The sequence below is a fragment of the Tupaia chinensis genome, unplaced genomic scaffold (genome assembly GCF_000334495.1).
Source record: "Tupaia chinensis unplaced genomic scaffold, TupChi_1.0 Scaffold000249_1, whole genome shotgun sequence".
Lineage (NCBI taxonomy): Eukaryota > Metazoa > Chordata > Mammalia > Scandentia > Tupaiidae > Tupaia > Tupaia belangeri.
The window spans coordinates 315541-331228 of NW_006159728.1; the positions used below are offsets into that span (position 1 = coordinate 315541).

Consider the following 15688-nt stretch of genomic DNA (forward strand, 5'->3'; position numbering starts at 1 on the left):
ACACACACACACACACACACATTTTATTATATACAGGAGGTAAATACATTTTATAGAATAACTAACTCTTGGGGTCAGCAGATGGCATAGTGGTTATATCACTGGACTTCTACATGGCCTACCGTGGTTCAAGTCCTGGAACCAGGGGCTTGAAAATCACTCTGAGTGTGTGCATGTGTGTGCCCAAGATCCCAGGAGAATGGAGGAGAAGGGATTGCGGATTGCAGCATAGCCATCTCCCTGGGGTACTGAGTTCTCACTTTCCCTCTCCCTATCTTTGTCTCTGTCTCTCTCTCTCTCTCTCTCCAGTGAGCATACACGTCCCATGGCAAAAACCTCTAAAAAGTTAAAAAAAAAACTATTTTAGTTATTGTTTATCTGAATGTTTATATTTTATCTTCATCTTTGATGTTTTCATCACCTCTAGAAATAAAAAACAATAGAAAACAACAGAAAAATTGAAAAACTATTTAAACAGGTACCCCACAAATTAGGATAGCCAAATGTCTATCAACATGTAAGAAGGTGCTTGACTTTGTCATCCAGGTATGAAAATGAAAAGTACAGCGTGAGGGACCAGCAGATGGCATAATGGTTACATCACTGGATTTCCATGTAGTCAACTGTGGTTTGAGTCCCAGACCCAGCAGTTTAAAACTCCTGCCAGGCTTATGGACATGCATGCCCAAGATCCCAAGAGATATATAGAGAAGGGATTGCTGCATGGCCATTCCCCTAGGAGGATGATTTCTTGCTTTCTGTATCTCTGTCTTTATGGTGAGTGCATGTGTCCTATAGCAAAAACCTTAAAAAAAAAAATGTACAGCATGATACCAGGGTATACGACCAAAATGGCTAAAATGGAGAAAATCAACAACTAGTGCTGGGGAAGTGTGAACCAAATAAGATCTCACACTCTACTGCCAGGACAGAGGGAAGGAGGCAGGACATCAGGAGGCAGTGCAGAAGCCAGGGAGACAGTGAAGCTTAGACCATGCTGGCAGCACGTATGGAGACATACGGATGTGGATGTAATTAGCCATGATGCCTTCCTTTTATGTCCGGAGTCCCATCAACATCCCCCAGTGTGTCCCCCTACCACACACTTAAAAGAGGGCTTGTGGCATGGAAGAGGATCTTCAAACACCAGGTAGCTCAGGGCATCCTCTGGTGCTGATTCTGGCTGTGAGATGACATTAGATGCCAGTAACCAAAATGGCACCCTACAGCCAATCAAACCCCTGTCCTGATGACTTGAATAGTCAAAGAAGAGCACAAACTCACAAGGGTCAGGCTTGGTCCTGAACATGTAGAGTATACTTCTAGTTGTCAAGTGGTTTTCCAGAGTTGTATGCCCGTGGAAACTGATCACATTTAATCACCTCAACAACATCGTGAGTGAGTAAAATGGAGACTTATTGGGCAGGGAAGTCACCAAAACCTCATTGAAAAGTAGAACAAGCAGACTAGGTTAGGCTGAAAGCCCCATCCCCTAGAGATAAATAGTGCTTGACTGAGACTCATGTAATGTTCTCTAAGACCTACTCGCAATTGCTGAATGATTACTGTAATCAGTCAGCCCTAAAGGGTTTTAAACAAACTCTGATTCATTTAAAATAGATTGTTAACTTCAGTCCTGACTGATTACACACTAGGGGATAATTTAATCAGAAATTAAATTGCACTTTTGACCTGCGCTATGTAAAATAAACATAGTGTCATAAGCACAAAACAAGTTTATGGAAGAAAAGCATTCTCTGAAATGTGAACTTGGTGCTGGTGGTGAGTGTGAGAAGCCCTATCCAACGGTACTATTTCCTCAGGACTATAGTTTTTTAAAAGATTTTTTAAGTTCCCCAATATTGAGAGCCATCATCTAAGTACAAAATCAGGGTTTTTCCTAAATTGTTCAGATCAACTGTGGAGGCCTTACAGAGGAGGAACTCGTGAATCAGACACCAACATAAACACATGAAGAACACTCTTCCGGTGCCCATGGGATGGGGGGACCCAGAGGCACTGCTTCCTGTTCACAGTGATAGCTGAGGCTCTGTGCTGAACAGAGGACTCAGAAGCACAGATTACATTCACTAATAGTTCTCATACTTGTCTGTTAGCATCATGTTCTAACCTCTGAGGAAATGAGGGAGAAGAAGTAGCAGTCTTGATGGCAGCAGTAAAACCCATGCCTGACCAAGGAACATCTCTCTCAAACCCATTCCTAATTTGTAGTGAATGGTGTGAGCTGGTGAAGCTTGGTTTGACACACCCCCATCCATGGGGTCAGAAGTGCACTGGAGCCGGTGCATGTGGGCTCATAGGAGTCACTTGGGAGCATCTCCTCCCAGCTTTACATTTAATTAAATCAGCCATGGTGGAAATATTTACACCAAGGTAATTGGCAAACACTACAAATCAGAGTTGCAAGTGGATGACATTTGTTAAGACTAGAAATGACATCCCATTAAATTGACAGCAACAATCAAACATGTGGGGCCAGCAGGTGCCTGGTGGTTAAGATGCTGGATTCACCATGGTTCAAGTCCAGGACCGAGTGGCCTGAAAAATCACACAGGGATCATGCATCTGCATGCCTAAAATCCCAAGAGGAGAATGGAGGAGAAGGGATTGCAGCGTGTCCATCCCCTTGGAGTGTTTTTTCATTTTGCTGCTCTGTCTCTGATGAGTGCACATGCCCTATGGCAAAATCATAAAAAAAAGAAAAAAGAAAAAAGAAAATCCAAGATGGGCTAGAGTCAGGGAAGAGCAGATTAAGTAGGTTTCCAAGCATAAAGGTTTAAGAAGAACAGGAACCAGGTAAGGACAGAGCCAAAAGTAGATCTATAGACCAAGATAGACAAGAATCAACAATGGCAAAACAGGTAGGTGGAACAAAACCTACGGAAGTTCAGAGGTGGTGTGCAGTTGTTTTGGGCATAGCTACACAACTTCCCACATTTATTTCTAAAACTGAAAAATAAATAGCCAGTTAAGACTAACTCACAGAAATGGTTAAATCCTATGAGTCCTATTCCCTTACTCATCTAGCAGAAATTCCATTTGAGCTAGACCCTGACTGCAATTCCCTTGGGGGAATCCCTCTTTTTTTTTAAGAGTTTTTTTTGTTGGTTTTTTGTTTTGTTTTGTTTTGTTATAAGATGTGTGCACTCACAGGAAAGACAGAGAGAGACAGAAAACAAGAAATCACCCCCCCCAGGGGGAGATGGTCACGTCACAATTCCTTCTTCATTTTCCTCTCAGGATCTTGGGCATGCATGCACACGCACCAAGAGTATTTAAGCCACTGGGTCTGGGACTCAAACGGCGGTCGACATGGAAGTCCAGCGACATAACTATTACACCAACTGCTGGTCCCTGGGGATCTCTCTTAGTAGTTCCCCATCTTGGTCTCCATCAGGCTTGTCCTGCAGGAAGTAAATGGCTGTGCTCCGGTGACAAAGCTGAAGCCACGCCATGCTTTATTACATTTACTTTTCTCTTGTTTTGTTAGTGCTCTGGATTACTAGCATAAAAAAATGCTAATAAAGAAATATTAACAAAAGCAAATATAAACAACATTCTTCTTAAAGTTAAAAATATCAAGAAAATCAATATAGTTTTTGTCGTATTATAAACTACTTCAAATTGCAATTTCATGAGAACCAAATTACTGTTTTAGGCTATTGATTTCATGTGTTACAAAATTATCACTATGGTAATACCATGATTAATTCTCTAATCTCTCCCATTTCGTAGGATTTTTTTTTTTTTTTTTTTTTTTTATAAAGGGGGGCAGGAAGATATTACCATTTTTATTTTTACTTTCAAAACGGGGCAAGGAAGATATTACCTATCTTATAAAAGTTTATGGCAAACATTCAGGCCATTAACTACCTCCATTGTTTACTGAGAGAATATTGCTCTTCAAGGAATCATTAATGGCTTAGTATATTTGTGAGAGAGACATAAGAGGTAATAGTGCATAGGTCTGGCGATTTACAGAGTGATTGAAAGGGAATACTTGATAGTCCACAGATAATGGGCCGCAGTAGAATAGTAAATCCGTACTGATGGATTTACTAATAAGTTTTCAAGCCCAGCTAATATACAGAGAATATCTGAATAGAAGGAAATATTTCATGTATTTATCACAAATATACATATGCAAATAACAGGTAGATAGATAGGTGCAGATCATAGATAGATAGATAGACCAATATAGATGACAGATAGATTAGATACATAAATGTCTGCTTAATTGAGCAGCCCCAATTCAGCGGGGTAATATCACAATAGCTTTCATTTTTTTGTAGTCACGGCATTTAGCCATCTCCAGGGTCTCTTAATGATATCTCAGGTATACCCTATAAATTTCTGGTCACTTTTAGCTATACATAATCCAGTCAAGTCTAATCTTCAGTTTAAATCCACCACCACCCCAACCCCAACATGCCCAATCCACCAGAAATCATTTGAGATTCTTGGAGAGGAAAAAGAAAAAAAAAGACATAACCTATTCTTTTGTTCTTCCCCTTCCCTGTCACTCTTGAGGAGAATGAAGTCATGGGAGGGTCCTGTGGATCCCCTCACCCTATCTCTCCAAGAAAGTGGCCCCATCATTGGATAGGGGAAGGGAAAGGGGCAATTGAACATTTTCTTACTTAATGGGCCACCTGGTGGTACAGAAAAGAGGACGGTGCCTGGCCCTAATGTCTGACCAAGGTCTTTAGATGTGGGGCACTAGTGACTAGTTTTCCTGTGAGTACACAAGTGCCAAATCTGAGGCCATAGAGCAACCTGCTATACCTGGATTCCTAACAGATACCTTTTCAAATATTTACATCCCTACTAGTTTTTGCAAACACCGCTCTCTACTAACCATTTTCCTCCCTTACAGTCTGTAGCATCCACACCCATTCTCTCCACCATCACATCTTCAGATCTCTCAACATCTGCTATAAAGTGCAGGCACTCAGTACAGATTGAGTGGGGATATACAATGTGTATCTTTCAAAGTCTGGCTCACTCCTTTCAACATTAAATCTTCTATACTTATCCATTTTGAGTCAAATGATAGGCTCTCATTGTTTCTTACAGCTGTGTAACATTCCATAGTATATATATGCCACAGTTTTTCAACCCGATCATTAGTTTTTGGTCACTTAGGTTGGTTCCATGTTTTAGCAATTATAAATAATGCTGAAATAAACACAGATGTACAGATGTCTTTCCGATTGTTTTCTTATCCTTCAGATAAATATCAAGAAGTGGGATTGCTAGGTCATATGGAAGTTCTACTTGTAGGTTATGAAAAAATCTCCATATTGTTTTCCACAGAGATTGGATTAATTTACAGTGTAAGAAAGTTCCCTTTTCACCGCAGTCTCGCCAACATTTATCATTCTTTATTTTTTGATCTAGCCATTCTGACTGGAGTTAAATAATACCTCATTGTAGTTTTAATTTGCATTTCCCTTATGACGAGAGACTTTAAACATTTTTTCATATGGCTCTTGGCCATTTGTAAGTCTTCTGTAAGCTACAGCAAAATAAGATATATTTAAATACAGAGAAACATGAAACCAGGGAAATTTTTAAGTAAAAAACAAAATGAAATTAGTACATAAAGTGGGTGTCAAAAGTTAGGACACCTTCTAGAAGAACATTAGGAAGAACCGAGGAAGGTCTCCTGATCTCAGAGGAGTGGTCATAGGAATAGCCCTCAGCTTGGGAGATATATTTTGAAATTTTTCATACAGATGCTGGATTTGATTTGCAGCTAATTCTGTTTAGGATTTTTACAACTATGTTAGTAATGTGTCTTTAATTTCTTTTTTTAATTCTTATTCAGTTTATATCAAAGATAGGTATTACTTATTCCAATAAGTTCTAGAAAAATTTACTTGTAAGGTGATCTGGTGGCAAGATGTTTATCAATTCAATTCTTTAAAATTATTAATTTCTCTATATTTCTTATTTCCTTTTAATTAATTTTAAACTTTTATTTCCTAAGACATAACCATTATACACATTCTCTATCCGAGCCTTCAGAAAGCTTTTCATAATAATGTATCCAAAATATATGAGAAAAATGGAACCTATATCTCTAAAAAATATATGTAACAACTATACTTTATATATCTCTTCTATATGCCTTTATTATTAATTTGATGCCTTAGTGAATGATTATAGCTTATAAATTATTATCCTGTGTGTGTGTATAATATGTACATTTATATTTTATGTGTAATATACAATTATATATATATATATTACATATTTTAACACACAGATATTCCTTCCCATTCTGTCAAGCCACAAGTAAATCTTGACCTAACTTTATCTGTTCATATGCACTAGAGGAAACTTTAACTCATCTCTGACACTTCCTAGGACAGAGTAAAGCTACATCCTATCTAGAAAGGTAGATCTTCTACACCCAGACTCAATAAATAGTGTCACCTGAATTGAAAGGTTCTATGGAAAAGTAGCCACAATTTACATGCTCTATTTGCTTCTTTCCTGCTATCTCTCCTCCTTGGGAAACTTTTACAGAGGAAGCACTAAGCACAGTCCATCTACAATAACTTTCATTAGTGTTAGCTAAATGATTCCAGGCAGCCTCTTTTTTTTTTTTTTTTTTTTTTTTTTTTTTTGAGGTTTGTGCGTGTGCTCGCCAGACAGAGAGAGACATAGAGACAGAAAGTGAGAAATCATCCCCCAGGGGGGATGGTCATGCCACAATCCCTTCTCCTCCATTCTCCTCTTGGGATCCTGGGCATGCACTCACATGTGCCCAGCATGAGTTTTAAGCCACCGGGTCCAGAACGCGAACTGCGGTCGACTACATGGTTGTCCAGTGACATAGCCATTATGCTAACTGCTGGTTCCCCCAGGCAGCCTCTTGAAAACAGAACTGCTGTTTTATCTCCCACAGACTGCTTCATGCCTGACTGCAAGAGATGAGAGACAAAACTCGATGCTCCCCTAACTGCACAGTAGCACCCATGTCACATAAAATTAGGGCCACTTTTACTCCACATCAATCTAATCTCGGCTTCTACTTGGTATGCCCGCCTCACTAGTGAATATCTTCTATCTCTAAACTTAACACAACACAAGCCAAATGGACTATCCCTGCCATTTTTCACTTATTAACCTTTCCTGACTTTCCCAAATTTATGACTGGTCGTAAGTGAATCCCTATACATCTGTTCTTTCACAGTGGTGTCATCTTCCCCACCCCCGAACACCTTCATGAAAATATAAGGGGTCTGCTAAAAGTTCACAGAAAATGCTTATTTTGATAACAACTAGGCATGGATTGCCTAATATTTTGGTACCAAAATATTCTTATTTTAATCCCATTTTTCCACAAACATTTTGAAGTATTGTTGTACTTTCCAAATCGTGTTGAATATGTCTCTGAAATTTCTCGCAGTCATTTTTTGCTTTCAATTATGGTATTGGCCTCCTCATTATCATAGCATTGCATTGAGGCAATAATGGATCTCATTATTTATGTATGAGACCATAGTCCTTTATCATCTCAAAAATAAAATTGGATCAAATGAAAAAAATTTAATTCATTGTCAAACAAAAAGTATAGATTATAATCTGGGAGACCTCAAACAACGGTTGGAAGCTCCCTTACAGGAGTTATAACACACTTTATAAAGCATAAAAGAAGTCTTTTGACTATCTTTTTTTTCTTTTTTTTTTTTTTTTTTTTGAGGCAGGCAAGGGATATAATAGAACTATTTAGGTTGATTTGGTTACTTTCAGTGCATCCTACTGACAAGGACTTGAAGCTTATATTTTGTGTCTATAATCAGACGTCACATTTTGGGGAAAATCAAGATGACAAGTTTTGGTACATGTTTATGAGCAGTTGGCCTCAGAATATACTTAAACTGCGACCTCTTTGTTTTTCTTTAACACACAATCTGTGATTCTCCTAAATGCTCAAGGTCTACATGAATGATTGATATTTCTCTGACTTCTTCAGTCTCATTGACCGCTTCACTTCCAACCACATGAGCCACCCATTCTAACACTGTGCCCTGGACTTTACTAGGATATCACAAGCTCCCAGCTCTCACAGTCCTTCCATACCCGACCCCTTATTTCATCACTTTGTTCCTTGACTGCTTTGGGACATTCAGTCACGGTCCCTGTCTTCAGTCCTAACTGTCAGTTCTCCCTCGTGCCCTCAATCCTGGGATTGCATTCTTGGGGATTTGGTACCTCTTCCTCTCCCACATGCCACAGTCTGCCATCTTTGCTCCTAGCCTTCCAGGCTTCCTCCTTATTTCTCATTGCCTCCAGGCCTGACCCATCGATGGACCCTCCTACCACAAATGCAAATCTGAGTGCATCATTTATATGATCCAGATCCTTCAATTACTCCCAGGTGCCTTTGGGATAAGTCCAAGCTCTGACCAAAAGACTGTTCATGATCTAGAGCTTACATCTCTATTCAGTTTCATCTCACACCATTTCCTCCCCACTATGACTATATAGTGAGCCACCCACTGCCCCCAACAGGACCCAAGCATTCTGTGAACTTCAGCCCTTTGCTCATGGTACCCCTCTGCCTGGAATATGTCTACCACCCCATCTGCTCAGATGTTTGCTCGTCTGTTAAAGACTTGGTTAAGGCATTACATCTTCCAGGAAGTCATCACTACCCACTCATGCTCCTTTCCATCACCGTTGTCACCCCTCCTCTCTCTAACTGTTCATCAGTTGAGTCTTTGGGAGCCTTCCTGTAGCATTTTCTGTCTTGTCATTCCCTGAAGTGTAAGTCTGTGAGCTCAAACATTAGAGACTATGGCCCCAGCACTTATGATGGCTGTGTCTCTCTCCAGCTCAGAGTTAGTACCCAACACGTGTTTGTGAATGAGTGTATGAACCCTTTCCAACCATTATGTACCAGAACTCTCCTTCTCTCTGCCTAAATTGCCCATTAAGTAGCTGCTGCCAGTTTACATAATTGCCAATTAAATACTTCCTTTAGTTAGTTATCCTGTGTTTACTTCACTAGATTCAATTTATGGAAGTTTTATTTAGAGATCTGCCTCAGATCTTTTGTGATGCAAAATGAAATATAATACATAAATAAAGCATCTCAGTTTTATAAATGGCATATTTAATAATAATACAAACAAAAAATACCAGCTATATTGCTACATTAGTCCTAACATCTCTCTGGAAAATTAAAGATGGTTGGCATACATCAGTGGTTGTCAACAAAAATGGATTTGTCCACTGAGTGACATTTAGCAATGTCTGGTGTTTTGGTTGTCACATCTAGGAAGTGTTACTGGTATCTAATGAGTAGAGACCTACTACCATTCATAAGATTGCCAATAAAAAATAACAATTAAACTGGGGTTTAAAGAACATGTTACAGAAAATTGGGCTATATATATGGGCCAAGAGCAAGATTTAGAAAGGAATATTTTCTTAACAATGAGATTATTCAGTATTAAAATAGATTACTACAGAGAGAAACTGGCTCACCTTGGTTGCACAATGGAGTCCCCTAGGAAGCTTTATACACAAAGTGCCCACCTCTACCCTCAGGGAGTCTAATTAATTCATCTATTATGGGACTCAGTACAGTTGTGAAAACTCTCCAGATGATTCTAATGAAAACCAAAGTGAAGAACCAGTGTCCCAAAGCAAAAGAAAGAAACCCAACAACCTGTTCTTAAAAAAATAAAATTTACTTTCAGCCAGAAGTATTCTTGACATGATAGAAATACTGCATACATCATTCCTGCTCATGGAGGCCCTCGCATCAGGACTTGGGCAGCCTTCTTTCACTGTTGCTGCTCAGTTGCAGAAGGCCTGAAAGCTGGTTTCTGAAGTGGAGACAAGTAAGAGGATTCAGAGTCCAATGCTGTGGTGAAGAGCTGACCTATGGTGCATTACCCTCTGAGCCCTGAATTCTGAGGAATCTTTGTTTAGGACAGCTTCATGGCACATGAGGGGATAAGGAACCACACATTCATTGGCTGGCCCAAGCATGTGTTACAGTTGCCCTGAGATACTCGAGAACAAAAACAGAAGGATAAAGATGAAAAATGGTCAGACTTCAGTCCCCTAAGGATGTCTAGGATTGGCTCTTTCATAGGTACACTTGGATGCTGAGGAGATAAAATTAAGCCAACAGCAGAGGACTTGGGGAAACAATATACTTTTTTTTTTTTTAAGAGGTTTTTGCTATAGGGTGCATGCGCTCACCAGACACACAGAGAGAGACAGAGAGACAGAAAGCGAGAAATCACCCCCCGGGGTGATGACCATGCCGCAATCCCTTCTCCTCCATTCTCCTCTCAGGATCTTGGGCACGCACGCACACGCACCCAACGTGAGTTTAAGCCAAAGGGTCCAGGACGCAAACCGCGATCAACTACATAGAAGTCCAATGACATAGCCATTACGCTAACTGCTGGTCCCCTTTTTTTCTTTTTTAATCTTTAACAGATATAACTCTAAAATTTCTCTTTTGACCAATAAGCAAGCCATTTCCCTGGATGTAAAGACAGGGAGGACATTAATAGTAAGAAAATTGTAGCTTTTGTCTATGCACTAAGTATCCGAAGTGAGTCCTAGGGGTTACTATAAACAACTATACAGAATTAGTATCCATTGGGGGCCCGCTGAAATGAGTAAGTTTGAAGAAAGTCCAGTAACTGAAGAGTCAAGAGGAGAAGATAGCAGAGGATTGGGCATGTAGGGTCTGGAGAGACCCAATATGGATCTAATATGGCACGAGCTTTATTTTCCCATTCTTCAGATGAAGATGCCGAGGTTCAGAGAGGTTGTGAATGATAGTCAAGAATCTGGATGTGCAGAGCTGGAAACCAAAGCCAATTTTACTTCACTCCAAAGATTCTTCATTGGTTTAAAGTGAATTCTGGATCAACAGAGAAAGCCAAGGGAAATCTCTCACTCTCACCTTAGGTTCATGGTTGCAAGTAGCTTATAAATGAATAAATAGATTTCCAGAATTTCAGGGCTGCTCACTTCTAAACACAGCTGAGCTAGGAGTTCACAAGGACTCCAATAACCACAGCCAACCTAATGGACTGGTGGGGAAAGGTCGTGTCTGGGACGAAGGGGTGGATGTGCAACAAGACATGAAGAAGAAAGTACTTCTGGAGGGAGGAAACAATCCAGGAGTTGCCACTGAGTTTGTGAGTTCTATGTGATAAACTGACTTCAGTGTCCTCTTCAAAGTACCACAGATAAAAAAGAATCTATTTTAATAAAGGCAATGAGGTTTTTCATATGAAATAGTAAGTGTTCATTATAGAAAATGTGGAAAATCTAGGAAAAAGAAATGAAGAAAAACACATGATTACTTGATAAAACAACTGCCATTAAAATCTGTTGTAATTTTCCATTTTCCCATCTTTTTTCTATTCATATAATTTACAAATTATATGCCCTGCTTTTTGTCACTTAATATTGTAAAATAAGCATTTTCTATCTTCTTAGCACTCAATGTGTTATTACTATATTGTAATTGTATATATTTGTATATAAATTATTATAATTTAGAAAATTATTAACTATTCTGTTATATGCATATGTCGAAATATACTAACCTATTGCTAGACATTTAGTTTAAAAGTTCTTAAGGCCAAATAGTGGCACTGTTTTAATGCAACTCAACCCACATGAGAATGTCCTGGGATCACTTCCCAAGGCCTCCCTCTACATGCTGGAGAGGACGCATCCTTGATCCAAGCTGGCAAAACCAGGGGTGAATCACACTGGGAGGACCTTTTGGGAGTCTCTCACTCATGAAAGAAATACACTTTTTTAAAATATTAAAAATAAAAGATTATACATTTTGAAATGGAATAATTGGACCAAAGATAGAGAAGATTCAAGGATCTGAGGTAGTTAGAGAGGCTGGATTCTCACTGAGGCAGGTCTTCTTAGCAATATGTTTATGCCTGGGTTTGATCCTCAAACTTGGAATGTCCATAATTCAATTTTATTTGTACAGTGAATAATTGGTTCTTACAAATTATATGGGAATAAACTAAAACTAAATTGTAATAGAAATTAAAAACACCACATGGGGATGGGAACTCATTGTACTGTTTACCAAATATTTCTGATCTGAAGCTTCCAATGCACTCTAGGTTCATACTCCCAGCTTTTTGCGGTTGGTTGAGAAATGTGTCTAGTTCTATTGTGGAATTGTGTTTGGAACTGAACACTTACAAGAGTAAGAACCTCTGAGACTCTGCCTGCGTCACTGTGTCTGGCAGTGTTTGCGAGGATGGCTGGTCCATCAGCCTACAGTAAGAGTGTGGCCAAGAAATACTTTATAATCTTAAGTCATTGAGACTTGGAACTTGGTTGTTACTGCAGCATGACCTAGTTCATCCTGACTGCTACAAAAGAGATATTCACATTAATTCAACATATTTTATCTTCGCAACTAGAAATCAACTAAAGTTAAAAGATTGCTATTAGGAATTAATGAGAATAAAATTATTTATATATTCCAATTGTTTCACCGCCCTTCTTTAAGGATATTACAATGTTCACTCTTACTCAAGATTTCTTCCTCCCTGATAGCTCTGGCTGGGCAAAGCCAATGTTTACTTTATGAGTCTACTTTTCTGCCCTTCTGCTGTGGACCAAGCCAACCTCTGATGGTCACAGTCTTTATTTTGTTGTTGTCTTTATTTTAAAAGTCACACCGTATACTACTTAACAAATGAACAGTCTGAGATCAAATGAAATAAAATGCAAAAAGAACTGCTTTCTTCCCTGTTCTACCAGTCAACTCCCCGGAGTTCACAGTTCGGAGGGCACCCCCCAGGCATTTTCTCTGCTGTTCGAAGTACAAATAAAATCCTACTCTTCTATTCTCTAGGCTTTGCTTATCCCTTAGTTGGCCAGGTATCTTTTCATGTCAGTGCATACTGATTTGCCCATTTCTTTTTAATGACAACAAAGCTTCAAAGATTTACCATTTTTTATTTAACCAGTTTCTTACTGATAGACAGGTATTTTTCCAGTCTTTTGCTCCTGTTAGTAATGCGCCAATGAATACCCTTGTAAATTATACCTTTTGCACACTCATACAGTTAGTCCAGAAAGAAAAGTCCTTGAAGTAGAATTCTAAGTTGAAGGGAATTTGCTTTAAGAGCCAATAAGTATTACCAGTTCTCTTCCTAAAGGTCAAATCAATTTACATTCCCACCAATACAGTGTGAGAGTTCTTGTCTCTCCACTCTCAAGAAAACAATGTACTAACAAATTTTAAAATCTCTGCCATTCTAATGAAAACAGAACCTACTTTGCTGTGTTAAAATGGATTTCCTTGATTAGAAATGAATTTATGGTTGTTTTTCCTTCAAGTATGATAACTTTAGTCAAGTGCATGAGGACTGGGTGGCATTCTTTCTTTTTAAGCTGTGTTGATTTGAGGGTCAGGAGCTGGCATGGTGACTAAGGCACCAGACTCCCACATGGCTGACTGTGGTTCAAGTCCCAGATCTGGAAGCTTGAAAATCACTCTAGACGCATTTGTGTGCATGCTCAAAATCCCAGGAGGAGAATGGAGGAAAGGAATTGCAGCATGGCCATACCCCTGAGGGGTGATTTCTCACATTCCCTCTCACTGTTTCTTTGCTTCTCTCTAGCAAGCACACATGCCCTATAGCAAAAACCAAAAAAAAAAAAAAAAAAAAGATGAGCTGATTCTGTGGTTTGAATTTCTGAGAATACTCCTATTTTAAGCCCTGAGGAAACATCCTATTTTTGCCTATCACTTACTGAATAAACAGGGCCCACAGCATTCCTAAGTCATCTATACCTACATTGAAGTCAAGATAGATATCAATATTGCAGCTGGGGTGCTTTACGATGACGTCAGTGCAGGTGGACTGGGGGTTTGGTCAGCCTTGGAGCCTCTCATTTAATTGATATGATGTGTCCTTTCATTGCAGCAATTCAGTTTTGTGTCTTTGCCCACGGACGTGCTGGAAATTGAGGTGAAGGACAAGTTCGCTAAGAGCCGTCCCATCATCAAACGCTTCTTGGGGAAGCTGTCGATGCCCGTTCAGAGACTTCTGGAGAGACACGCCATAGGGTAAGCCTGTAACCGAAATCTCAGTATCATCAGAGCTTCAGTCAACAGGCCACGCCCAAGGGAGGCTTGTAAACTGCAATGCTACAGTCTCGTAGAGAGTCAGACCAAAATGGCGTTCTATTTTCCTGGTTTCACCAGTTAATTACGTCACCTCAGCCACAACAATCAATTTAACACACCCTTCCTTTTCCCTCTGTGTGTCACTGATAACTTATGCAACTGAGTTTAAAAATCCTATGACAGTATTAAAAGAAGCACTCAATGTGGGACCAGCAGTTGGCATAATGGCTATGTTGCTGGACTTCCATGTAGTCAGCCGTGGTTCGAGTCCCGGACCCAGTGGCTTAAACTCATGCTGGACGTGTGTGCGTGCGTGCCCAAGATCCCAAGAGGAGAATGGAGGAGAAGGGACTGCGGCATGGCCATCCCCCCTGGGGGGTGATTTCTCACTTTCTGTCTCTCTGTCTCTCTCTTTCTGGCGAGCGCATGTGCCCTCTAGCAAAATTCTCTTCAAGAAAAAAAAAGCAGCAGCACTCAATGGGGAATGTTCCTGCCCAGTAGAAACTAAGTTCATTTTTACCATGAAGATTATTATTTCATTCATATGCCCGTCTTATATCTAGGATTTTATCTAAGCCATGTTTCATAACCAAATGAATGCTGGGTTGGTTACTAGTGTAGAGCGTCTTAGAAGATGTTCATATTTACAGTAAACGCTAGATAACGTAGTAAAATTTTGAAAGCATGAAGTTTCATGGAATGACAACAATTAATGTTGCTTGCAGGATTCAGCTGTACATGAGAGTAGTTTTCTGTGTTTTCTATCTTTTACATTCATGCCCCTGATTCTCCTTAAACTATGGTCAAATAAAATCCTTATGTATAATATGAACTTCCTTAGGTAGCAGCAACCATATTTCAAAACAGTAGGTAAAATTCATCAGCCATACCTGTGATTCAATACAAGGTAACAATTGGCACACCAAAGGAATGAAAACTATGCAGAGTTTCCAAGTGTCTTAAAGTTTTTTGAATTTCCAGAGGGGACTTTGGAGTCACTCATGATCACCAAAAAAACACCTCATAGGGCCCTCAGAGCATGTTTGCACCTTAGACGTGCTATTAACTCGCGAGCCAAAGGGAGCGGACACTTGTGGAGCTGCAGTCGTGTGTCAAACACAGCATCTACACTTTCCATTCATGGTTATAAGAATTAAACAAACAAACAAACAAAATGTGTACATAAAGAACCCAATACAGGGAACCAGCAGTTGGTGTAATGGCTATGTCGCTGGACTCCCACGTATTCGACCGCGGTTTGTGTCCCGGACCCGGTGGCTTAAAACTCACGCCGGGCACGTGTGCGTGCATGCCCAAGATCCCAAGGGGAGAATGGAGGAGAAGGGATTGCGGCATGACCATTCCCCTGGGGGGTGATTTCTCGCTTTCTATCTCTATGTCTCTCTCTGTCTGTCTGGCGAGCGCACGTACCCTACAGCGAAAATCTCTCAAAAAAAAAAAAAAAAAAAACCCAAAAAACGCCCCTGGCAAACAGGC

General features: G+C 39.8%; 1 protein-coding gene across 1 annotated transcript in view; it reads left to right on the top strand.

The window, feature by feature from the left end:
- The window catches only part of HECW1 (HECT, C2 and WW domain containing E3 ubiquitin protein ligase 1), a 321373-nt gene that overhangs the window by 178259 nt on the left and 127426 nt on the right, over positions 1 to 15688 (top strand). The window contains exon 7 of the mRNA XM_006148902.3: positions 13989 to 14131. Coding sequence (XP_006148964.1) covers positions 13989 to 14131 — 143 coding nt within the window. The remainder of the gene's footprint in view (positions 1 to 13988; positions 14132 to 15688) is intronic.